Source organism: Orbicella faveolata, unplaced genomic scaffold (genome assembly GCF_042242905.1).
Source record: "Orbicella faveolata isolate gen_17 unplaced genomic scaffold, um_ofav_v1 contig_26, whole genome shotgun sequence".
NCBI lineage: Eukaryota > Metazoa > Cnidaria > Anthozoa > Scleractinia > Merulinidae > Orbicella > Orbicella faveolata.
In genome coordinates this window covers 12,841,021-12,867,500 of record NW_028301554.1, presented here as the reverse complement: position 1 = coordinate 12,867,500, position 26,480 = coordinate 12,841,021, and the positions used below count along the sequence as shown (strand labels likewise).

The window sequence follows — 26,480 nt, the reverse complement described above, 5'->3', positions numbered from 1 at the left end:
GCGTAAGAAGAGAATTTCTTTGTTTGTAAGTACTGATTAAAATAGAAAACATTGTTTTATCGTTGTTTTTTTTTGCAGTTTCCGATTGTTGTCAAAGAATATGGTGCTGTTAGCCACGTGGATTTCTGTCGTAACAAGCCACATGATTTTGTCGCTACTAGTTCATCCCGTGTAAGTGTTCCTCCGTTTTCTTCAGTTTGATACTTTCAGTAGAGCAATAAGTAAGAAGTTATTGTCATTTAATGAATATGCGTAAAAGAGTACGCACTGATGTAAGCACACAAGCTTATAATTAGACGGGCCCAGGCCGTTAGCGGCTGAGGCCTGTCTCATACTCAGAGCTGGTAATTTTAAGGTCATATTTTTTGGCTGCGTCAGCTGTATGGATCATCTTTCATAAGCCACGTCCTGACTTGATGGGTTTGAAAGTAAATTTCAAGATGATAGGCTTGAATGAAGGGATGAAAACTTAGAAGAATGGAGTAAATGTTTGTATGAAGTAACTAGACTGAGTGAAATACCATTCAGATCTAGAGAAACTTTTTGAGTGATCTCAAACTGGATTTGAAGCTACCAGCATGATTATTATCTTAATGACTTGAGGTTCAGTTACTAACAGGTCCTTTGCATCAATTGGTCACATGACCATTAATTTCTAAATGTTTAGCTACAGCTACAAGAATTTCAGAACTGGAAAGAGCATGTTTTAAAAAGTCAAAACACCAGTTTTCAGACCAATGCCATACAAGGTTGAGATTTAAAAATTTTAAGGTTTTGTATGGAAGCGAGGAACTTTCACCCTCCAGAAACCTTTTCCTTATTAATCACTACTAAAGGAAGCTGCTTTAAGTTCTCAAATACACCATACTTGTGGTGTAAATTGTACGTCTACATAATGGTATTTCTTTAAAAAATCCTGTTTTCTTTCGGCTTGTTTAGCTATCAACTCCTTACAACCTAAACAAGATGGGGACAACATTACTGCATTTTTATGTTTTATTTTTTGGGGGGAGGAGATGGATAGTGTTACTCTTCCATTTGTACTTCTGTGGTAACATTTTTACATGTCTTGAACTGTATTCCTTCTTTAGCTTGAACTGGTCTAATTAAAGGCTTTTGTGCAAAAAGGGCATATATAGCATTTTGGGCCGATTTTTATTTTTTGCAGGATCGAGCTAATTTTTGGCAGACTGACTTGTTTGACATGAAAAGCATCGTTGCGTAATTGTTTTTGTTGATTTGCGCTTGATTTTCAGGAAATAACATATGCAAAAACACTCAGTTTTTCCGAGTGGCATCTTTTGGAGCGAATCCTTCGAGGGTAGATTTCGACACGACATGAACTTAGGCGGTTACTTTTGGCAACTTCGACAGCATGGTTTTTTTTAAATAGATGTTTTTATTTTTGAAAGAACTAGAAAGATAGACTGGAAAAAAAAATCGGCCAACTTCGTATCGAACCGGTATCACAACAAAACAAACTCGAATCCGACCTGTTCAGTGCCTTATTTGCTTGCGGTAATGAAACAACAATAAGAGAGTAGTGTAATTATACGAATAATAAAACTAGCGGTAAATGCCATGCTTCGGTGACTTCATCGCATAGCAAAACAAAAGGTTTCTTTTGTTTTTCGTTCAACAAAAGATCTCCAAAAGATACCCTTGGAAAACTGAGTTTTTTGCAGACGATATTTCTCGAAAACAAAACACAAATCAACAAAAACAATTGTGCAATGATGCTTTTCATGTCAAAACAAGCCAGTCCGCCAAAAAATAGCTCAATACTGCAAAAAATAAAAATCAATATCGGCCCAAGATGTAGTCAATACCATCACAAAATGCAGCCAATACCATCACAGCTAAACAGACCAATCAGTTTCAATGGACCAGACTTATAACGCCATCAACTGACAAACACTATTCACTTGAGTCTGAAGATGACTTCCACTCAGGTTGTCGAAATGTCAGTCACCAACAACACTTCTTTTCAGAACTACCCTCACCTGGACAATCACACCATACAAACTACTGATACTTCTGAGTTCAAACCATTTCCTTTGTTAAGCTTTCTAATGATATTTAGTTTGTTTTATTGAATCTGGTGTGCAAAAGACTTTTTTTTTTGGACTCAAAAAAAGTTAGCTGGTATATAAGATGGATGTCTATTAGAATGGATATTTCTGAAAGGCATGTACAGGTCTTAAAGTAGAAATGTTTCAATCTGTTTCAGATCCAGATTTACAGTTCCAATACACACCAAGTGAAAAAGTCATTTTCAAAGTTTAAGAACAAAGTTCACTGTGGCAGTTTTAGGAATGATGGACAGTTACTAATTGCAGGAATAGAGAATGGCTCAGTACAGGTATGTATCAAATAGATACTTTTAAGATTCCTTTTGATAACATAGAACTGTGATTGGTCTTAAAAACTGTTTGAAATCTAAACTAGTGAGAAGCTCTTGTAAACTTGTGTGTACAGTAGCTGTAAACCTTCTTTGTTGCCCCTTTTTGTTTTACAGCTTTTTGATGTCAACACACGCTCTGTTTTAAGAGAATTTAGGCAACACACTGGGTGAGCAATAAATAAACAAAGATCAAGTTTAAACATTGCATGTAATGAATATTTCACAGCAATTTAGATTGAGTACTGTGACAGCCTGTGACAGCAACTTTTTTATTTTTGCAGCACAAACTGTTTATATTTGCAGCACATTTAAAGCAATTGTAGCCAGTATCTTTATTATTATTATTATTATTATTATTATTATTATCGTCCTCATGTAATGTTATTATTATTATTATTATTATTATTATTATTATTATCATTATTATTGTATGTTTGTGGGAAATTATTTAAAATTGCAGCATGTCCCCTGTGGGCCGCTCTATGTTCTTGATGTGCAGATGGTGAAGGTGTCCAGTTACAGTTATCCAGTTACAAAAGTTGTCATATGACAAATAGGTGCACGGAGAACCAATCAGAATCGAGAATTTTATTATAGATACAATTACTATTTATTGTGTTCACAAAGTGTAACGCAACCCTAGTCCAATCTGTATCAAGATTTTATATAACAATATACTAATCAAGTACAATCTGATTATGTTGGTCTGAACATTAATATATGCATTGATATGGCAGTCTAGCAAAAACTCAATTTTCCATTCAATGTCATGCATCATACAGCTCCATACAAAAAAGTTAATGCAGTAACTTACATAATTTACGATCATCGGAAAAAAAGGGGTAAAACTAATGATCCATCAAAGTGTAAGTGGGGGAAAGAGTTGGAGACTGTTGTTAGCCACCGTAAGAACCCGAGTTGCTCACTGTAGCTTTCTCTATTGTGATCCACAGCTCTGTTCAGGTTACCAAGTTTTTGTTGGATAACTTGCATGCCATGTCTGGATCAGATGACAACTCTGTCATGTGTTGGGACATAGCAACAGGTCAAAATCTCATCACATTCAACGAACATCAGGTAAAGTTGCCAACTAGAAATTCCAGGAACACCTGTTGATCATCTTCCACACTGTGAGGCTCTTCTATTCTGTGGAAGCAAAAAATAGTTTTCCTTTGCCATACTCCAGTAAGAAAAATCTCTTTTCTTGGGGCATGTCATCTTTTTATACCATGGTCAGTGCTGCACAATCCAAACCAGTAATACAGAATATGCTCATGTTATTAACAGCATAATACCTAGTCTTTACCATACCAGTCCCATATTCACAATTAGTCAATCAGAAACCGTGTCTACTGCCCTGATATCCTGGAATGTCAAGTCACTGAGCTGATAATTATGACTATGATATCATGGTCACTTGGCCGAATTTGGATGCAGTAAATACCTAATCATGCCCCTTTTGGTACGCTTTGGCAGCATATCAGGCTTTTTGGTCTCGCCATGGTTATTTTGGCCCAGGTGCAATATTCCGGCCTGGTGTCATGTGTGGGTTGAGTTTGTTGTTGGTCCTCACCTTGCTCTGAGAGTTGCTTCTCCGGGTTCTCCAGTTTTCTCCCTCTACAAAAACTAACTTCTCCAATTTCCAATTTGACCAGGATAGGGGATCTGTATGAAAACCAGCTAAGGCTGATGTGGCTTCCTCTCTCAGTATTGTAATTTTATTTTATTTATTTGACAATGTCTCACCAAAATATGAACCATGGCTCGACCAAACTCGCCTGGTATGCCACTGCAGGGAACTATTAGGCATAATATTACACATGGCATGCTAAATATTGGTTTTTAATACTAAGTCTTGTAAAAGAGGAAGAAAAGTTACATTAGATTATATTACATGTTCTTAATATTAAATTGATTTTCTCTGTAGGATTATGTACGGTGTGGTGTTGTTAGCCAAACCAATAAAGACATCTTCATAACAGGTACTCCCACCTTTTTATCCTTTATTTGTCAATAGTACTTACTATGAGTTGTAACTTTATATGTGCGAGAGAGTGGTGCACTCTTGTTACCAGTGCCCTGTCCAAAGTTGACTGCCAAAATTCCAAGAAAGAAAGGCCTCTTTCTGTATTTGGTCACATAATTTGCATTCAAGGATATGGGTAACTCTTTTATTATCGTGATGGGTCATATCAGAATGAACTTGACTTTTTCACTGTTGATCAATAGGGCCAAAAAAAATATAACATGCTTTCAAGAGCATAACATAAAAAAGAAAACCGATTAAAATCTGTAATCCCAAAACCTATCAATAATGACCAGACCGGTTTCCTAAAAGGATGATTTATTGGAGAAAACATTAGATTGATAGATAGCATTATGAACTATGCTTCTCATAAAAACATCCCAGGGCTATTGCTTTTTATAGATTTTGAAAAGGCATTTGACTCGCTAGAATGGTCCTTCATTGAGCGCACGCTCCAGTATTTTGGATTTGGCTCTTCTTTGATAAGCTGGTTTCAAACATTTTACAAGAACATCGAAAGCTGTGTCCTAAACAGTGGCTGGGTGAGTTGTTTTTTTTCAACTACAAAGAGGTGTTAAGCAAGGTTGCCCTCTTTCACCATACCTATTTATATTATCTGCTGAAATCTTAGCTAAAGCAGCCAGATCGAACAAGAACATTAAAGGAATGTCTGTAAACAACTCAGAAATTAAAATTAGCCAGTATGCAGATGACACAACCTTCATTCTTAACGGCACTAGCGAGTCATTATCCGCCACACTTCAGACGATCGAAACTTTCGGCAGTATGTCTGGCCTCAGACTCAACAGTAAAAAGACCGAAGCTCTATGGATTGGATCAATGGTGGGAAATAAGGAAAAACTTTTTCCCGAGAAGAACTTTAAATGGCCAGAAAACAAAGTAAAGGTCCTTGGTGTCTGGCTTTCTGCCGATCCCAATATCACATTAAATATAAACTATAGAGAAAAAGCGGACAAAATTAAAAACATCTTAAGCAATTGGAAATATCGCCGGCTAACATTACACGGCAAAATCCAAGTTATTAATAGCTTAGCAGCATCTCAACTTACGTATATTTTAGCTCCGCTGGCAACAAATCATAAAACTGTCAAAGAAATAAACAATCTTTTCTACAGCTTTCTTTGGGACAATAAGGGCGATAAGATTAAGCGAAGTGTCATGATAAACGACTATAAAAATGGAGGGTTAAAAATGGTTGACATTGCCTCGTTTACCAAATCGCTCAAGACTGCTTGGATTAAAAAATACCTTGACGATTCTAACCGTGGAAAATGGAAAGATTTTTTTGAACTTGAACTTAGGAAATATGGCAGCAAACTAGTCTTTACATGTAATTTAAACAAGCTTGACACTTCAAAGTTGATATCGGTCCAAGACCCTTTTCTACAAGAAATTTTAGAAATATGGTCAGAGGTTAACTTTGATGATAAAGTCGAAACCAAGCAGCAATTTCTTGAACAACACATATGGCATAATTTGCTAAATAAATTAGGATCGAAAACAGACCGGTCTTCTACAAACATCTTTTCCTGCATGGAATCACTAAGGTAGCCCAGTTAATGACTGACTCGTGCAGTTTTCTCCCCCTTGCAGATGTTATCAGCACTTACAATATACGAATACAACCCATTAAGTATTTCGGCCTTATTTCTGCCCTTCGGCACCATTATAACACTAACTTTCTTGGTAAAGAACCAAGTAGCACAGACACTCCCAATACCTTCTGCGAGACTTTTATTAAGAACGATAAAGCGAACAGAGTTGTATACCAGAAGCTCCTCTCTTTCAAAAGCACCATTCCTTTTAAAAGCCAAGAGAAATGGAATGACAGCATTAAATCTGATGAAAGATGTTCTGCTGACTGGACTAGCGCCTATTGTCTGGCAGCTAGGTGCACAAAAAGCACAAAACTCGTAAACTTTCAATTCAGATTCCTTCATCGTATTTTACCAACGAACCTTTTCTTAACAAAAATTGATATAAAGCAGGACCCGAACTGCTCCTTTTGTACCAACCATTCTGAAAACCTGATCCACCTCTTCTGGAACTGTACAATGGTAGCCACCTTTTGGGAAAATTTGACTGAAAAACTTGAGCAGGTCAATCTTATGACAATAGACTATTCAAAACACACCGCCATATATCTGGGTCTGAGACCGGACACCTGTAAGTTTTCACTTCAACTAAATTTCTGCTTTCTTCTGGCAAGATATTATATATGGAGCTGCAGGGTCAACAAGAAGATCCCGATTTTAACAACTTTTCTTGTGTCCCTAAAATCGCAGTTTTGCATAGAGTCCAACAACCTCGATGCAGTTTCTAAGAAATGGAATCCTTTACTTCCACTTCTCAACATCATGGTACCATAAAAGCCATCTATCTACTTTCTGCAAGCGCACCAAGGCCAAAGTGCAATTGAGAGTTAGACATACCACCAACATTTTTAATTTAAATTACTTATCTCGGAAATCTTTCTGCACTGCTTATTTCTTAATTGTATCTATGATTAATTGTTGATTATTAGTAATTGTTGTTAATAAAATTACTATATCAAGTACGTAGTTATTGGATAATAATATTTAAAAAAACTAAAAACCGGGCAGAGGAGTCGCCTTTTTTTTTTCTTTCTTTTTATTTATGTATTTTTACCACTAGTTTTATCGTTTGTTGTTAAACCTGTTTTAGGTATTTTAATGTAAGGAATTTTGTAGCTTTTTTCCTCTACGGTTATTTTGTATGTTATTCTGTATGTGAACAAATATATGTAAAAGAAAATAACATAAAATAGATTAGATATGTATAGGGCCGCTTATGCAAAAAAAAAAAAAAAAAAAACTTGTTTTTGGTGGAGGCCTGGTGGTACTTACAGTAGTGGAAAAGGTGCTTATTTCAAGGTAGGTGCTGGTAAATCAAGTTTGGTCTATGAGAAAGTTGCAGTTATATGTGTTATCTCATTCATGCTTTGTTGCAGGTTCCTATGACCATTGTCTAAAGGTCTGGGACAAACGTAGGCAAGGGAGTGTTTTATCCATGGACCATGGACACCCAGTGGAATGTGTGCAGATCTTTCCGACAGGTGGAATTTGTATCTCCGCAGGTAAGTAAGTTGACGACCAGATGCGATTCTTCAAAAAATTCTGCTTTAATTTATAATGTATTGAATACTTTGATGTGATGGGAAACTAAACACACAAAGAAAGGAAATATGAATAGAAATGTCAGTGATAAGGAGCAGAGTGGCCGAGTGGTTAGAGGGCTGATCTTGAAATCTGGAGGCCATGGGTTCAAGTCCTGCTCTGACCACCAGCTGGTGCTGTTCTCAGTAGTCCCAAGTTCAACCCCTCAGTCACGCTTGTAAATAACCAACTGGTCCACCTCCTGCCAGTTTGGTATTTTTAACCAAGTTATGTTTATTTACATTGTATTTGTTTGATCATTTGTTTCCATTGGCCCTGAAAAACCTCATTGGGGGAGTGGTCAATTAAGATATATTAATATATAGTTTTTATTGATAAATTCCAAAAGTAATGACTCCTGTTTCTTTCAGATTGTATTAGTCTTTGTTTATGGCTACTTTGGGGGACTTCTTTTGGGGACTTAAGGCTATGTTCACATTGCCTAAGCACGGTGCCTGAGTACGATTCTTGCTGAGCACTAGTGTGAACACAACACTATCTTATGCCAGTGCCAAGGCTCCAGTGCTCAGGCACTAAGTGGAAACACAGCCTAAGATGGCTTCCATATTTTAACTGATCCTTGCTAATGTATAATGAAATTAATTTAATTTTATTAGTAAAATGTATTGTACTTAAATATAGTGAAATGAAAAGTATAAATCTTGTCTGATTTACTATAATTAATATCTATAGTGGCCACTTTGAATAACCAACATATGTTGGCTGTTACTCTTCTGGTATGTACATTCTGATTTTCTCTTGCAATGTTTCCTTTAGGAAGTAACATAATCAAAGTCTGGGACATATTAGGAGGTGGCAGACTGCTAGCAGGGTTTTCAAACCATCAAAAAACAATAACATCTATTTGCTTTGATGGAGAACACCAGCATCTTTTATCTGGGTCACTTGACAGGTATTTTTGGTATTTTTTCAGTGATATGAAGTATGTTTGTGCATAGGAAAGGTGGGGGCAGGGGCAGTGAGATTTAAACAGTAGCTAGAATAATCATCAAATTGTATAAAGATTGTCTAATTTAGCTATTGTACAGTCAAATAGTTTATACTATAGAAAAGCTAGTTTCTTTACATTTATGCAAGATTAATGCATGATCAAACCAAGGTGGCAAAACAACCAGGCAAAAAAGAGAAAATGGTGCTATTTGTACACAACATCCAGCCGCTGTACTTTGACGGCTGATAGTGTACAATAGCGCAGCCAATGCAGTCAGTTGTAGTGGTATTTGCAATTTAGTATACAGTACTAGACTAAGTAGAATTTTACTAACACACAATGTTAATGTCCTGGATGCTATCTTGCTTCTTCAACTCTTGAGTGGACAGACAATAGCATAGTTTTGCACTGTCCTTTAGCATAATCTTATAAGAATTTCTTGGTCAACAGAGATTAAATCTCTGTTGCAAACTGTTCACTTGTCAAATTTTGTAAAGCAAGCAGTTAAATCAAGGTGCCTTATATTTTCAGGGTACTCCCATATAAAAATGACGGGTGCTTTTTAGGGTGTTCAGCCTCAAAAGGTCCACAGTGGGAACTTCTGCTGTACCTTTTTGGGTATTGAGCTGAAAAAAATATTCACGACAGGAGATGTAATGTGTTGCTCCTTCCCCCCCCCCCCCCCTGATTGTAAATTGCAGTTTGATCTACAATGGTTGCAATTCTAATCCTTTATATTTATTTATTTACTTATTTATATATTTGTTTGTTTGTTTTTTTATTTATTACGATTCAATAACTACCTCCTGATGGTACATGTGGGTGAACATATGAAATACCATATATTTCAACTGTAGGAGGAAGACATGAGAGATCATCAGAGTTATGTACGCAACTTAATTTGTTGCTTTTATTTTCACAACTACTTAAGTTGCGTACAAATCTGAGATGATCATATATTCATTTGCTTCACTTGCTTACTCTGAACAAGACTAGCCCCTAGTTGTCTTGACAGTTTAATTGGTAGAGCACTGATATCACAGAGGTCACTGGTTTGAATCTTGTTCCAGCCTGAATTTTTTTCAAGCTTTCAGGCAACTGTTTAAGTTTTGCATATAACTGTGACTGTACATATATATGTACATATGTACAGATTACAAAGATACAAGCTTTATAAATGATATGTAGGTTAAACTATGGTACCAAAATAAGCTGATGTGGACCTGTCTAAAAAAGACTCTTGCTATTATTGCGTTAATACTGCAGGCACGTTAAAATCTATGATGTCCGAGATTATACAATCGTTCACAACATGGATTATCCTTCACCCATTCTTAGTCTTGCAGTCTCAGTAAGTTTTTTTCAGTTGTGCAATAATTTTTGACATTTACTAAACTTTGTATCATTGTTCATATTTAATCTTTCTTTAAAAATTTGTTCATGTAGAATAGAATGTATTCAGATTCAGATTTCTTTCTCATGGCCTTCATAGATTTTGTAGAACAGGGGTTGTCAATTACTAGACATAATATATCAAACCTTAGTATAAATCTACTAGCATTCTATCACGAATACTGCTCTCTGATTGGCTACACTGCTCACTATCTATTCTGTGATAGATAGTGAGTAGCGTAGTAATGTGCGCTTGTTAACAAAATGATGACCGCTTCTTGACTTTTTCAAAGAGTCTGTGAAGGGGATTTAGATGAAGTTTTGAATGACTGGTAGATTCATACTAAAATAATAAGATTATTTGCTCTCCATTTCTTTGTGTGATAGTTGACTCGGGCTTTATAACTGATATGTAGGTTAAACTATGGTACCAAAATAAACTGATGTGGACCTGTCTAAAAATGACTCTTGCTACTATTGCGTTAATACTGCAGGCATGTTAAAATCTATGATGTCTGAGATGTGCCCTCGTCAACTATCACACGATAGAAATCTCAGGCTCATAATCTAATTGCTTATTAGAGACTATATTTTGCATGTTTCCAAAGATGAAGAAAATGAGTTGTATAGCTCAGAGTATTCACTCTCGATTTGTCAACTATCACACAATAGAAATCTCTAGCTCATAATCTAATTGCTTATTAGAGACTATGTTTTGCACATTTCCAAAGATGGAGAAAAGAGTTGCAAAGCTCAGATTATTTTTGACACACTTTGAGGTGTTTGAAAATATGTGATATTAAGCACTGTCTTGAGTATTTGATAAATATTGTCTAAAACTACCAAAACAAAAATGGAAAAAACTAGGCTAATTAAGATCAGATATTCTAATGCTGTCACGGAGAGGGCAATTTAAGTTACTGAAAGCTAAATTTTTATGTTAACTGAATTAATTACTTGTGGCTCAAGTGTTGTGGTAATGTAACTAATACTTGCTTTCTCATTACTTGTGTCAGAGGGCATGTTATGGCAATGAAACCCCTGGCCACGAGACTAGGAAAAACTGTTTGTTATCCACAACTACACGACTATTGTATAGTAACTAGTGTTCCATTTGAAAAGGAAAACGTTTAGGTTTCCACAGTACATGTACTAATAATGTTTGACACTGTTGTCAATAAACTTCACACACTGGCTGACATTTTGACATTTTTGGTGTTATCAACAACTTAATAGTTTCTCTTTTTGTAAACTCACTTTCTAGGCCCTCAGAGTCCTTTGTTCTTGGCAAGATGTTGTGATAAACCTATGGCAATTGTTCTAATTGTGTAAATGTTATGTTTGATTATGATGACAGCCTGATGATACACATGTTGTGACTGGTATGACAAATGGATTCCTCTCCATTAAGTATCGATTGAAACAAACAGCTGAAGACCAGGTTCCAACAACTAAGAAGCTTACTGCTGGAACATATCGTTACTTTGTGCGTGGCAAAAATTTCAAGCCACAGGAGGTATATTGTCTACATTTGTTTGTTTAACTGTAATTAATAAAGACACATTACACTACATCAAGACTACAAATTACATCGCCACTCAATAAGAAGAATGCCTTCATGGCTGATCTGTGGCTGTTCAAGCCAGACTACAAAACTAACAGATTGTAAAAGCAACTATATTTCAGTACATCGTATCAATGATTCTTTATCCTAGTGATGAAATTATCAAAAAAGATGGCTAGGCAGACAGATTATTTTCTGGAAGATATAATATTGGAATAATTCTGGTTTGAACATTCAATCCCCATTTCGTTGAGTTAAAAAATTTGGCTTCAGTCTATACTTAAGGTATTGCTTACCTGTGAGTGTTTTTGCAATTTCTCCTTGTGTTATTGACATTATAATTAAACAGAAATGCAATAAGGATAATGAGAATGGGTGTCTGGAAAACCCGAATAGCGAATAGCGAATAGTCACGAGTAGCGAACAGCATATAAACTGGAATAGCAAATAGTACGAATAGTGTGAATAATCTCAAATTGTGCGAATTGTGGCGAACAGTCTCAAATAGTGGCAAATCGTAGCAAATAGGGTACCCAGTATCTCGCAGTCAACCTCACAGCAATGTAGGATGGGATTTTCCCGCTAAAAAGCAGACACTTATCAGGACAAAAGGTGTTTCTAAACGTAATTTCTTCTGTTTTAACCGCTGCAAAAGCGTAAATACATCTTTATCAGGTTATCCTTGTGTTTTCTGTTTTCTTAATGTTGGTGATAGACAGCCCTAGCCTGTGTCTGGAGAAGAAAAGGTAATAAATTCACTGAAATTCTGTTGCTTATTTGGATAATTAATTAATGCAGGATATTAGATCTAAAGTGGTGACTATTGACAACTATTTGTCACTTTTCGCGACTGTTCGCCACTATTTGCACTATTCGAGACTATTCGCACTATTCGGGACTATTCGCTATTTGGGTTTTCCAGACACCCTAATGAGAATATAATCATTGGTCAGGATAGAACTATTAGTTGAATCGTGAACGCATTTGCATGGTGATCAGGAGGTACTATATATAATATGCACATGTATAGTTATCAAACAAATGTACTGAGAAGTCTCTTTACTTTATGTACCAATTCAGTTTTGTGTGCTTAGTAATAAATTAAATGTATTTCGGATGCAAACATTGTACATGCTTGCATGACTAGGCAAAATTAAATATGTGACAAACAGTTCCCTAAAATAATATTACTTGATCTACACATGATCATTGTCAAACTGCAGTTATGCAATATTTTGTCTTTTTTCAGGATGACTTTGTTGTCTCAGCACCCAGGAAGCACAAGTTGAAGGAACATGATCAGTTATTAAAGAAGTTTGAATATTCTAAGGCCCTTGATTCAGTACTACGAAAGGTTGGTCTCTATAATGTCACACCCTGCTATAGCTACGTATGTTAGAGAAGGCAACCACCAATCTGATGCCAGGAGCTTTACAACAAAAATTTAGACAAGAAATTCCATTTACTGATTCAGTAGTGCAAACAGCTGATAAATAATTTGTACTTTGTTCCACTATGAATAATAAACAGGCCTTATTTCATACTCTCAAACAAAATTTGTAATCCAGTGTTCCAGACAAGTGAGAGATCATAAGTCAAAAACCTGACAAGGTCAGCTACATGACCCTACAAAGTAAAAGAAAATTTATAATGATTTGTTGGGAACAGTGGGAACCGACCCATTGGAATTCCTTATTGACACCCTGCCTTAAAAACTTGTCGTCTTTTACTTAATGGTATACTGTGATTCATCAGTGTTACACTTGGCCTTAGCAAATGCCTGAAAGTGTGACTGACCTAACCTAAGGAATGTCATTTTGTCATAATTTTTTGAATTACTATAATATTATTTTTTTAGCCTGCCTTTGGTCGTGCTCCTCTCCTTGCCAGTCTTCTTCAAGAGTTGATTCGGAGAAGGGGCCTGAGGAGAGCTTTGGCTGGAAAGGATGAAGATGGCCTGGTCCCCATTTTAGAGTTCCTCATAAGGTTCAAGTTATTTGGAGTTACAAATTGTTAAAACCATACACCAGTTCACCACCTTACTATAACACTGCTAAAATATTATGTACATGTAAGAAATAGATAACATGGTAATTGTGAAGATGAAGTATGGAGAAACAACATAAAGGTAAGTGTTTCATAGTGTCAACAACTTAATTACCAACATGTTAATGAAAACTTACCGAAACATTGCCAACTGTTGGCCAACTGTCGGCCAACTGTTGGGTGTGCTTTGGCAAAAACCTGTTGGCCGTCTCTCAGACAACAGCCGACCGACAGTTGACCGAAAGACGGCCGGCAGTTGACCAAAAGGCGGCTGACAAATGGCGAAGAGTTTGCTGACAAACGGTTGACAGTCAGCTGACAGATGGCTGATAGAAGGCTGATAGGAGGCCAACAGGTTTTCTTGGGAGCTGTTCTTCACAATTATCATGTTTCTGTCAAGTTATAGAAACACATAGTTTATATTTTATGGAATTTGGGAGAAAGAGAAATGTTGATCCTTATCAGGGTATAAAACACATAAACTTTGGATGTTTCATTCCATCAATAAAGAGTACTTATATGCAGAAGGACTTATAGATGACTTATAGAGTTAAGTGTATGCATGTGACATATTCTGGGGCAGTAGACTCATAATTATAAATGAGGTTTTAGATTAACCAAGCTACTGTCTTCCTGCAGATACATCAGCAATCCCCGGTATACCGTCCTACTCACTGATGTGGCAAATACAGTCCTTGGTAAGTCAATTATGTTCTTGTAACTATGTTCAGAAATTTTCAATGGGAAAAGATCAACATCGCAGTTATTGCTGTAGTACTGACTCGGTTTAAGTGAGACAGTGTGACAAGCAGATGCATTTCTTATTTGCCTCATTTTTTCTGCTGCAACTCATTTGTAAATTCCATGTAGTCCCTTGAATTTCTGTAGGTGTTATCTAATATTTATTTAGTGGATAAAATGAAACTCTGGCTATCATAAAGTTCTGAAAGTGGTGACCCCCTTCTCCCAAAAGTAATGACCTCCCGAAAGTAAGGGCTCGCTGGTATGTTGGCTGTTAATTTCCTTGGCTGAGAGATTGTCCTCAAAATTTCACATTTGCCCTTGAAGCTTCGCTTCTCGGTGAAATATTCGTTTTTTGAACAATATCTCAGCTGCGGACATTATCAGCCGAAATACCAGGCACCAGAAGAGGTTAATTTACTAAATATGTAACTAACAGAGTGTATGTTATTAAATCAAACAAAGGGTTGGGTGGGAACTGGGGCTCTGAAATATTCGTCAGCAATGGGGGACAGCAAAAAAGCAACTGACAAACAACACTGAGCGTGTGACTCAAAAAACAACACCTCAGGACCAGGCCCCAGCAGTGTGTGAGAAAACATTTTCCACTTATTTCATTCCTCAGCCAGTGGAAAATACAACTTTTTTATTTGATTGCACCGTAAGACAGACTAATCAGCCCACATGTTTTAGCTACAGGACAATTGTAACCACCCCCAAAAGTAGTAACCAGCAACAGGAAAAGGCTGCTAAATCCAAACCTAATGAGGGCCATTACTCTAGGAACTTTGCAGGAAAATTTTACTGAGAAATTCACATATGCCTAGGGTAATGTTATTACAGATTTTATGTGAAGTCAACCAATTAACTGGCTGGGAGGACAACTACGGATCCTGTCTTCTCAAACTTAGAACATATGACAAGCTTCTGAAAGGCATGCGGTTTCTTTCAGATATCTATGGACCTGTATTTGGACAGTCTGAAAAAGTTGACCAGCTATTCACCAAGTTACGCAACAAGATTGGTGCTGAGATAGACTTTCAACAGAAAGGATTTGAGTTACTTGGTAGTTTGGATACTTTGTTTGCTACCACAATGGCATCAACAGCACCAAGTTCTGGCTAATGAATAACACCCATGGGCTGGTGTGTGTATTATTGTGGAAGATTGCAGCTTTTTGCACAGTCAATGTCAATGACAAAAAGTGCCAGATCAAGACCCAAGTTGGCAAACTTTACTCTGGAAGTCTTATTCACCAAAACCCAAAGTCTGAGCCATGATCAAACCAAGTGAAACAGTTGGTGAACAGGGATTTTTTGCCTTGAAAATAGTGCAAGCCACAGATTACAGGAAAATAACAAGGACTTGGAAGAGAGGAAAAACAAATGAAGCAAAGTGAAAATAATATTGAGGAGAAGGGAAATAAGTGGACTTGAGTTTCAAATATATGTGGTTTATAAGAGCCATTTAAGAACAGAGCAGTTTTGTTTACAATAGAACTACTTGAACTTGGTCATTTGAACAACCCATAATGCTGAAGGATACAAACTATGCAAGTTTCTAGTGTAATATTTTGGAGTAAATCGATAATGGTGATGATTTGCCACCTAGGATGGGTTAAATTTGTAGAGTAAAACCTTCCACTTAGTGGGCTGCATTGTAAGTGTATTAATTCTTGATGGACCAGTAGAGCATACTGTAGTTCAGACTAGCCACATAACAACAAAACCATAACGACATAAGGAGGATGTTTTGTCGTTATGTTTGCAAAGTGAACATCCTGACTTAATAGCAACATAGCAACATGAACATAACATAAGGAAAAAACCTGATTTTTTCCTTGTTTTCATGTCGATGTTCACATTGCTGACATACTGTAAATCCTCAAATTAGTGCCCCCCCCCCTTGAATAAGCGCCCCTTTTGAATAAGCGCCCCTCCTGTTGGCCAAATTTAAAATAAGCGCCCCCTCCCCCCCTCCATTTTATGGATGAGTAATGAGACAACAAAGGATGTATAGTTTTCATTGTGTAGTATTAGATTCTACACTGTTTGAATTTGTGAACATGTTAACTCTGGAAAAAAAATTAGTACTGATGATGCCACGATTTAAACTTTAGGATATGCTTCTTATGTCGATAAACAGCTTATGTTGTTGTTTATGCGCAGATGATGTATGAAAAAATGATCATGTCAGGCCACGATTTGGGAAAAATTAAACAAGCACCCCCCTTGATTAAGTGCCCCCCCCCCCCCCCTTGAATAAGCGCCCCCGTGTTCTCCTAAATTTGAAATAAGTGCCCTGGGTGCTAATTCAAGGATTTACGGTAAGTGATTACATCATTATCTTGTTCTCTCGCTAGTGTGAACCATGCCTACATGTTGGTTAAGAGCAGACAAGTCTCGGCGAGCCTATTGTGCTATTTTATTGCTAGTAATCTTCTTATAAAAGTTATTATTATTTTTTAAAAATGTACAAAAACTGTGGTTCATGACCTTATTTATCAATCCATCCATCTTTCCTTACCTTATGTATCTATTATGGGGCTTATTTACGATCAACATATACCACTCAAAGAAACGTGAAGATTTAAGAGTCAAGATTTTAGACTCTTCACAACCTCTCTAGTTACACATGCAAAAGAAAAAGCGAGCGAAGTGAGCGCGATGCATGCATGGGTGAGGGCTGGACTTCACTAGGTAGGGGTTAGTCCCTACCCCCTATCCAGTCAAGTCTCCATTTTGTGATGGCATCCAGTTCTCTCACAATTCTATCCACGCATTCAACAATTGAATAAAAATACGAGAAAATAGAGGGCTGTAAACTGTCTACTAAACACTGTTAGTAGTTATAAATTTCTCATTTGTATGTAATGATTAACTGTGTGACTAATAGTTTGAGCACAGAATTTCACATAACGGGAGATCAACAAAAAAATATTGTTATTGCAATGTGTGGTCATCATGCCATTTACTATTGCTTAGAAGAAGGAATCATCTTGCAGTAAACAGAACAATGTACCAGAAGACTTAGGCTAACACTATTCTATACTTCTCGCAAATATTTGCAAGCTATGCTAGGGGTTGCATTTTCTTGTCTATGTGTTGCATTTAGCTTGCATAAAATGAATTTGAATTTTAATAAAAATCTTGAATGTTGTGTATGTTAATTGGTGAAGAGTATTAGTTGCAGTCAACCTAGAATTATTGTCAGTTGCTTGGCTTTCACAACACGTGAGGTTAACTGAGTGAATCAAGCTGACTCTGAATGGTCTCCAACTGAAAAAAAAATCAATAAATAAAATCTGAGTTACTTATTGAGACACTCTGGCTCTGATAAGATTTTGAGGAAACAACACATTCGCGTGGCTAATACTAATAATCAATAGAACCCACATACTTGATTATAAAAAGCATACAGTTCGTCATGAGTAAATTCGAGGTGAACTTGTTCTGTATTACCCTGCAAGGAAAGGAACACCTTAAAGTTCACCTGAAATACAAATGAAAGGAATGCAAGTCAAACTACTGAATTGATGAACTGACCTGGCTTCCAGAAGACAGATTCAGATCAAACATGACATTAGGTAGTTTCATCTTCGTCATATTGCTTTGAGCCATTTGCAGATTCAACCTCCAGTTTACTGCTTGAAGCTATTTCAAACAAAAGCAACAATGAACAAGTTTCTTGTGTCAAATTAATTTTGTAAGAAAATTTAGCAGTCTACTTATTTCCTATTACATTATATGTTAAGAGTGTGTACACCATGGAGAAATGTGCTTGATAATTTGTTAATAGGCGGTATTTGTATTCTCGGTGTTGGACTGGAACCAGATTGCAATGGAGGCTCATGCGTTGCAACATCATTACAAAGGAATTAATTTCATTTGCATTCAAAGACTCCCTGCATTAGCCTCGGTTGTAAGCTAGTTCCAGTCCAATCCCCAGAATATGAATATGGTCTCTTATCCTGCTCTGTGTCCAGGTCTCTGTAGTGTTGCTGTCATATAAAGTGATTTGTGTGTGTTTTCTCAGGTGTCAAAGTAATGTTCATTTACCTGTTTAGGTGCAAGACATCTTTGTTTCAACTTTTCTACAACAGACTTTCCATTTGCAGTCCACAAATCTACAAGGGCCTGAACCTTAAAGTACATAATAAGAATTGGACTGAGTGTTATCTAATGCCATCTTATGCCGTGGTAAATTTCTCTGAGTGATGGTTTGCACTGTTTGAACTTGGGACCACTTGAATGGAAAAACTATTAAACAACTTCAAAGGTTACAATTAATTGTTTTAACTTGATGCTTTATTGATGGTGTGAGAAACTCAAAAATAATCATGAAGGATCAGTCGTTTTCAACCGCTAATCAGCCAGATCACTCAAAGACACTGTACTTGCTATAATTTACAACTCCACAGAAGATAACAAATACCTTTTCATCTTGTAATTCAATGTTCTGTAACTGCTGTTTAAGCAGTTGTGGCTTGGCATTGTGATAAGCAGCCTAAAATAAATAAAAGAAATGATGTATATATAGTATTCAGTTACTACACCAACAAAATAAAACAAATAATAAATTTTAAAAAAATATATCACATATTCAATAATTCCTATCGCTTAAATAGTAGAGCTATGTACGGGTTTGAACATGGTATTAATTAAAGCTGTAATTTTGTTTTTGAACCAAATGATTAATAGCCAAGTAATTAACAGAGCCTAACTACTAGTTAGACTGTAAAACAAAACTGTTCACTTTTTTAACAGCAGTTGTCCAGGGATACTGTTCTCTAAATCTCAAATCCACGGGTCTAATATTCAGGCTATACAGTCACCTGCTCAAGGATAAATGCTGAAGTCTCTAAAACAATGTGAAGATCATCAGGTTCTAGTGCTAGAGCTCCTTGAAGCTTCTCCTCTTCATCCTCAGAAAATGCTCTCTCATCCTACATAAGATTATTATAATTAATCAGAAACTGTTAGTGTCTAACAACAATGACAAATAAAAAATGCTTTAACTGTTACTCATTTTGAACAATTGGAATTAATTACTCAATTATTATTATATGGCTTTGGCTTGTGGCCGATATAACACGCGCTCTGATTGGCTAAGAGCGAGATCTGAGTGATCATTATGCAGCCGTAATGCCCACGGGCCGATTACAGATTATGCAAATTAGGAAGAGCCCAACTCTGAAAATTCAAGCGCATTGAAGCAATGAAAGCCGATTAAAATCAGTAAGAGAATGTAAGTAGCTAAAAGTTTAGAGATACTTCCTTAATAAAATTTATATAGACTTACCAGCCGGTAACCTTGGCGGGCACTAGTGAAAAACAATCAAAGTTTGCCGAGTCTTAAGTAAAGCTAAAATCGCTAAGTGTAAAACACCATTAGCAGATCTGTCATGCATCCTGAGCAGAACACCATGAAGAAACTTATAAGTTATCATCTTACTCACATCAATTACCGAAGTATTGAACTCCGTCAAAGTTCTCATCAAATAGATTCCCTTGCTTTAACACAAGCAAGTGTAAATCAGCTTCCAGGATCATCAGATGTAAACAATCGCACGCTGTTTCTGTCAGTAGCAGTGTTTCTGATAACTGCAGACATTCACAAGGCTTGAAAAGTTCATCCATAAATCCCAGAATGAAGAAGGCGAAGATATGTTGTCGAAAGCGAATGTGAAGATCGAGTTAAGCTTATTTTGAGCAGTGCATTCTGAAGCATTAGTATTTTCTTTCACCGAAAGACCGTTGGTTTGGACAATTTTGAAGCACTTTCTGTCTTTTCCATATGCATTGACGTTTCGCCACAAAAGTCGGAAAAACTTCCCCATCAACTTGTGGTACCACGATACTAAAATACCTTTTTGAGGCTGTGACGGTCACTTTTCCGGTAAAGAAATAAGTGTTTTTAATGGAATACGTAATACAGTGGTGAAGGGCACTGACTGGGTAGTTCTGCCCTGGGTTTGAGACAATGAATGAATTGGTAAACGTGCACATCACCGGATGTAAATTGATGACTTCCGCTCGAATGATTTTTTTTCTTTATTCGTGAGCCATATAATAAACAACTTAATAACCTTGACCGTTCAGTCGTTACAGGAAAATCTCAAACCTCGGCCTACCGTATTGACCTCGCTATCGCTTGGTCAATACGGCAAGGCGTCAGTTTGAGTTTTTCCCGCAACGACCTCACTCTCGGTTATTAAGTAGTTGATAATAAATTGAAAATATCTAACCAATCTAAAAGTTGTAGCTTAGTGTTGTGTCAAATATATGTTTTGATTTTCAATTCAGTTTTGTATTCAACTACTAGTAATAAGGATTCATTGCAAACTGGGTTTTGAATCAAAACCTTCAACTTTGCAATATACATATTAGATTTATGGGCACAAATCTTTCCAAAACAGCACTTACCCTCAAATGTAGTTTTTGTATAATCCTGCTAAGCAACAGAGGAAACTTGGCAGTGTCTAAGCTGTTAATCAGTTCAACTGCTTTCTTTAACCTGTACAAAAAAATAAGTAATGATACTTAACATGAAACGTTCTCTTTCAAGGTTCTGCTACAAAGTTACATTAAATTATTTTCTCTTCTCACAGCACCTTTGAAGCAATTTCCAACAAAGAAACTACAGTTGAACCTCTCATAGGCAACTTTTTTAAATGTCAACAGATGTGGTTGCCAACAGGTGTTAGCTCATGATAGATCTGACCAAAGAGGTCTAAATACCCTGCAGTGGTCTTCCATACCCCAAATGTATGCATGCATAATATCAATTGAATTGACTATAAGAATAGCTCGTTTCCTTAACAGTAGCCTTCATTATTGCAAAACTGGAGGAGTACAAGGGCTGTCAAAAGTAGCTGGCTGCCACTGAAAACCACCATCTACTTCATGGTTTGAGACAGCTACTCTGCTGAGCATTTCTCTGCATCTTTAGGAAAAGATGCTACAATCAGTTGACTAGTTCAGCAATATCATTGCCTACTTCTAAACTTTGTGACAATCCTGTGTACCTTGTTACTGGTATTTTCAATGAGGTTCACAACAGGGAAGAGATTGGTTTTACACTGGAAGGCAAAACTTTTTGAACTATAAACTTCTCACTAATAAAAAATATCCTTGAGATGGTCAAATCAGGCAGGCAGAACTGTTCCCTGTCCCCAACCCCCCTAATGAAACCCCTAATGGAAGTTTAACTTAATGCATGAGTTCCCATGTTCTAATAGACTTAACTCTGGGAGCTAGTCTCCAAAATGATATTCCACACAACCAGCATGGGTTTCATTAAGGACTGGGCATCAGGCATGTGAGGATGAGTTTGCCCCCCTGGTTTGACTGTCTAGAAGAAAGTCCTTTATAAAAAGGTTCAGTTCAAAAAGTTTTGTCACCTGTGAAGGCCAGTTGTCCTCCTCCTGAAAAATGTTGATGAAGCCCCTACATCCCAGAGTAAAGAAAATGTTTGATGATTCAGATTTTGATCTATAGCCAATTTTCAGCAGTCTATAGATGGACCCAGGTTTTCAGAACAGGAGTCACTAGTCATGATTTGACAGCTGACCCATATTGTTGTACCCAAGTCATTTCTGTATTTATGTAAAATTTGTTTGTAAGTGAGCTCAAATTTGTTCAATACACTTTCAGCCAATAAAAGGCCGCAGTGTGGGCGTTATTTTCAAACGAAACGCTCGATAAACCAGGTTTTCAGTGCTGCCATCTTGGATTGTAATTGGATGCTTGACCAGTAAAGGGGCAGAGGGGGATGGGAGGGAGGCCACCTCACGCCTACTCCTTGACAAATTTCTCCTGCTCCAACCCTCCACAGGCACCAAATACAAGATGGCGCCTAATATGAAAATGTGCACTTGCGCACCCAAAATATGCCTGCACTGCAGGGCTAGGCTAATAGGGTCTGCACAAAGAGTAGGCCAGCAAGTCATGCATACCACCTTGTGAGCCATTCTTATTAGCTTAAATATTATAGTCTGACTGGCCTGAATATCACCTGGTTAACTCGCATGGCTTGCTTGCTGGTTAACCTAAATAGCACTCCTGTTAACCTAACTAGAACTCTGTTTAGTCTAAAGAGCACTCTGGCTAGCCTTAGTGAACTTGATTAACATGTGGTTAGCCATTTCATTGTTGATGAGGTCCCATGATGAGTCATGAGTCAATTCAATACGTCACTGGTCACATTGCACACCAGTCAGCCTAAAAAGCGCTCCAGTCAGCTTCAGTAGTACTCTGACTAGGAAATCGATTTTTAGCGACTGATAGACGGCTTTTCATCGATCTTCAAGCCCAAAACAGACGAGGTTTGTAGCTACATGTAGCATTTTTAGCTTACTTATTTTTCTTACTTCCCAGCCGTGGGCTGAGTCAAAAAGTTGCGAAACTTAACAACAGTGTGACATAGGTCTTGAAACATTCCACGCACACTCTGATAATAGCAGATACAAGGTAAAAATCTACAGTGGATCAGTATTAGAGTACCTGGAAGTCGCTTGAAACATGAGCGCCATGTTTGATTTCCTCAAAAGCCTAGTTTCCTCTCTGATTTGAGCCATCGCTTCGTCCGCAGGTGATCTGGGAACAAGATTACGTATAACCCAAAGTTCATCATGGCGGACGATAGGGAAGAGGAGAATACGAGAATAAACGTTGTGGTGAAAACCTCAAAAAGCAAAGAGACTATAGAAACTGAACCAACTGCAACGATACTAGAGGTATTCTTTTATTTTAATAAGGAAAAATCTACATGGTCTTTACTGGAACAATTCGTTTATTTTCAGTTCAAAGAACTCGTATCGGCAAAGTTCAAGGCGCCGGTTTCCCAGTTGTGTTTGATATTCGCCGGTCGAATTTTGAAAGATGGAGACACACTGGAGTCTTATTGTAAGTTTTATTCGGTATTTCATTGGACAAATATGAATTCTGAGTTAGCGGTTGTTGTTTTGGGTTGTTTTAACATATTGCTTGGTTGATTTGCAGCTATAAAAGACGGTCTCACAGTTCATCTTGTTATCAAGTCTGACAACAGGGTTAGTCGTGTAACTGTTTTTGTTTCTGTGCTGTTTTTGGTGTTTTCGTTGTTTAAACGTTATGGCAAAAAACTCAGTGTTCCTATAAAAAGTAAAGTATTATTTTTAAGCTTTGAGTATATCAAATGATTATAATTTCGTAATTATAAACAAGTACTCATCAAACTGACGAAAGCTGGATCTTTCGATGATGTAATATTTAAGCTTACGTTTAGATATGAAACCTTTTCAGAACATTCTAGGTTAGATTGATGTTGTGTTCCACAGTTGCAAGCCTGAACAATTTTCATCTTTGTGCCAAGATAGCTCTTAAATAGACCTCAGAAAGTGAGAGAGAAAAATGATCCGTGTCCAGTCATCCATCCAAACACGTCAGATATCCAACATTCCCTTTGAAATCACTCAATGGCAAAAAATAAGTTTGGAAATACATCATTCAAGGACTTGCTCTAGTGTCTAGAGGTGACCAAGAGATTTGTTCTGAATCTAGCAAATTCTTGGATAAATCACAAAATTAGGATAATTATTTGTTTCCTTGTTCTTCTTGTCAATAGTATATTAGGTGTTTGTCAATATTGTTCAAAGAGATAGAAATCTTTGAGGGGTGTTACTATACATGATAGTCGGGGGGAAGTAGAAAGAAAAATGAAAAAGAAAGGAAAAATACCACCAAATAGGTTACCTCAAAATGAGAGTCCTTCAGGTTGGGGAAGGTTACAGTATTCATCTACCCAGTGCAGAAAATGGTAAAATTTGCAGCTTTTGACTCAACTTTTTACTGCCAAGAGCAAATAATTTCTCATGTAAGCAGTAGTTAACATCTATAGCCTTGGAAGTAGGCACAATCCTTTCAACAGTGAAAGGTTATTTTTGTTGTTAATAATATGTTACTTAGAAGGCCACAATTAAATTTGACCAGCATGAGCCAACATTCTTTTCTTGTAGGTATGCCAGTAAATGGCTGAATTTTGCTGAATTGCTAACCAGTTTAAAAAGTTGTTTCATCTGATTCGTGGAAAACTAGGAAAAAAACTGTTATCAATAACTGATTAATTAATAGCTATTATTATATGGCTTGTGTTTATAGCCAATAGAACATGTGCTCTGATGGGCCATTTGTAGTGCATCATTCTCCCGTAATGTCCACTGGTTGATCACGGGCCCACAAAACCACATAATAAACAACTTATTAACCTTGAATGTTCGGTTCTTGTGGGAAAATCTTAAACCTCGGCCTTGCCGTATTGACCAAGCGATAGAGAGGTCAATACGGCAGTCTTGGGTTGAGATTTTCTCATAAAGAACTCACTGTTGTTTATAAGTAGTTATTATTGATAATTTAGAATTGTGTGACTCAAGAAAATATCCAGCTCAGTCCTATTCCCCCTTCCACCCCCCAATGCCATTGGGAGATTCTGTTCCAGCAGGGTCTTCCCTTCCCTCAGGAATTTCAAGCCCAAAATTTGACATCTTTGCCGCCATTTTGAACATAACTCAGCAGCCAGGCTGTGTAATTCATACATGGCTTCCAACAAGCCTTTTAACTACCACTCTACATTATGACTGCCCTTGAGCCGTATGATTTGAAGCCAAACATGCTCTAAACTCTGAAAATGATAGCAGTGAAGATAGTGAAGTGGATAGTAGGTTGGAAAAAAATCCATTTTGCTGACAGTCACTTTGTGAAGAATGCCAAGTCATTTGCATGTTATTCTACTTCCCGCCAATTTTGAGTTGGATGGAGTGATGTCTCATAAACTTGGCCCAGCCGTCAAGTACAATTTCAAAATGGCAGCATCCAAAGTCGAATTTTAGGCTTCTTTTGAGAAAAATTTCTTCAGGATAGCAGGCACTTTAGAGGCTGAAACTTTGTTGAGTGGAAAAACCCATTGTTGGCTTGCTATAGATGGAGACAAAAAATAAGCTTTTTGGAGTGACCTCCTTTAAGGAAATGAGTAATGATAACTCTGGGAACTTTAGACTTAGATGTCTTTGCATAGTTGTCGAACTTTCTAAAATTTTGTATAGTGTAAAGCTGTTAAATTTTCAAAACATTGATCACAAACGAGCATAAAACAGTGTGTGCTAACAAACATTGGAATAGTTAACTCACTGGAATAGTCAATGGAATAGCTCACTCGGCACTCATGTCTCCTTACTATATTCAATATGTGCTCTCTACTGTCTTTTTAAGAAAAACTGGAGCTGGGTCTTATAAGACAGTACAAAGTATTAGCTCATTTGTACACCATGCATTTTTATATGAGTGCGACAGTCAAACCTCTATCAAGCGACCACTCTGAGGGATGAGACAACTGGCTGTTTATTAGAGATGGCCGTTTAACAGAGGTTCACCTGAAAACAATGCTGGGTGTGGTCCAGTTTTCAGTTTATCAAATATAAGTACAAACAAATGCAAGTGGAGAAAAAGAAGAACAATAATGGTTATAATACAATCCATGACGTTAACGAAAGCCAAAGAAACAATAATTATTACGTTTCCACATTGTCATTCTTTTACCTTCACCTGGCTAAAAACTTCCAATTTCAAATCTTCCTGGCCAATTACTCGAGGTATAGAACAAAACAAAATCACCCTTGGGATGGCAAGAAGCTGGCCGCGGCCGCTTAATAGAGATGGCTGTTGAATAGAGGTTTTTATTACAGTGTATAGCTGACAATTTTTCCAGGACTTTGGCTCCTGGACGCTAAACAAAGGTTGGCCGCTTAATAGAAGTTCAACTGTATAAATAAACTTTTTTTTCCATGCCAGGCCCAGCAACAGGCAGCACAACACGCTACTGCCAGTCAACAGGTAAGTGTTCCATGGTATTGTCAAGAAATAGGAAACATATTCTGTGTTTCTATTAAATTAGGGAAATGCATGTGAAAGTTTGGAAGAATGAGAAATACTGTTTATGTTTGTTTATCTAGACTACTACATTATAATAGTGAATTAGATTTCACCATCCTATGAAAAGTTGCTTCTTGCTTATTTCTGGGTCTGATCTCTGTTACTATATTATAAATGTATTGGTTTATGCTTAAAGTGTGTTTCTATTAAGTTCTGTATGCACCTAGGAGTTTGCAGTGCACTTGAGAAGCT

General features: G+C 37.0%; 3 protein-coding genes across 4 annotated transcripts in view; 2 read left to right on the top strand and 1 right to left on the bottom strand.

The window, feature by feature from the left end:
- Window positions 1-17,491, top strand: part of LOC110063285 (U3 small nucleolar RNA-associated protein 15 homolog) — a 17,594-nt gene extending 103 nt beyond the window's left edge. Inside the window, exons 1-14 of the mRNA XM_020770251.2 lie at window positions 1-2; window positions 79-171; window positions 2,231-2,362; window positions 2,519-2,571; window positions 3,358-3,481; window positions 4,332-4,386; window positions 7,423-7,548; window positions 8,405-8,540; window positions 9,846-9,930; window positions 11,329-11,487; window positions 12,785-12,889; window positions 13,394-13,521; window positions 14,221-14,279; window positions 15,275-17,491. The exon at window positions 1-2 is cut by the window's left edge and continues 103 nt beyond it. Coding sequence (XP_020625910.1) covers window positions 1-2; window positions 79-171; window positions 2,231-2,362; window positions 2,519-2,571; window positions 3,358-3,481; window positions 4,332-4,386; window positions 7,423-7,548; window positions 8,405-8,540; window positions 9,846-9,930; window positions 11,329-11,487; window positions 12,785-12,889; window positions 13,394-13,521; window positions 14,221-14,279; window positions 15,275-15,447 — 1,430 coding nt within the window. The 3' untranslated portion in view covers window positions 15,448-17,491. The remainder of the gene's footprint in view (window positions 3-78; window positions 172-2,230; window positions 2,363-2,518; window positions 2,572-3,357; window positions 3,482-4,331; window positions 4,387-7,422; window positions 7,549-8,404; window positions 8,541-9,845; window positions 9,931-11,328; window positions 11,488-12,784; window positions 12,890-13,393; window positions 13,522-14,220; window positions 14,280-15,274) is intronic.
- On the bottom strand, window positions 16,727-22,906 carry LOC110063267 (COMM domain-containing protein 10-like). The gene is made up of 8 exons (XM_089296383.1): window positions 22,827-22,906; window positions 20,748-20,838; window positions 19,157-19,267; window positions 18,757-18,828; window positions 18,381-18,464; window positions 17,868-17,975; window positions 17,722-17,784; window positions 16,727-17,600 (listed from the first exon to the last, which is right to left on the bottom strand). The coding sequence occupies exons 1-8, from the start codon at window positions 22,898-22,900 to the stop codon at window positions 17,562-17,564; spliced, it is 642 nt and encodes a 213-aa protein (XP_089152509.1). The 5' UTR covers window positions 22,901-22,906; the 3' UTR covers window positions 16,727-17,561.
- LOC110049883 (ubiquilin-1-like) overlaps window positions 22,528-26,480 on the top strand; it is a 19,393-nt gene continuing 15,440 nt past the window's right edge. For both annotated transcript variants that reach the window (XM_020755738.2, XM_020755730.2), the window contains exons 1-5: window positions 22,528-22,648; window positions 22,915-23,059; window positions 23,126-23,228; window positions 23,325-23,374; window positions 26,148-26,189. In XM_020755738.2, the coding sequence (XP_020611397.1) occupies window positions 22,955-23,059; window positions 23,126-23,228; window positions 23,325-23,374; window positions 26,148-26,189 (300 nt within the window). In that variant the 5' untranslated portion in view covers window positions 22,528-22,648; window positions 22,915-22,954. The remainder of the gene's footprint in view (window positions 22,649-22,914; window positions 23,060-23,125; window positions 23,229-23,324; window positions 23,375-26,147; window positions 26,190-26,480) is intronic.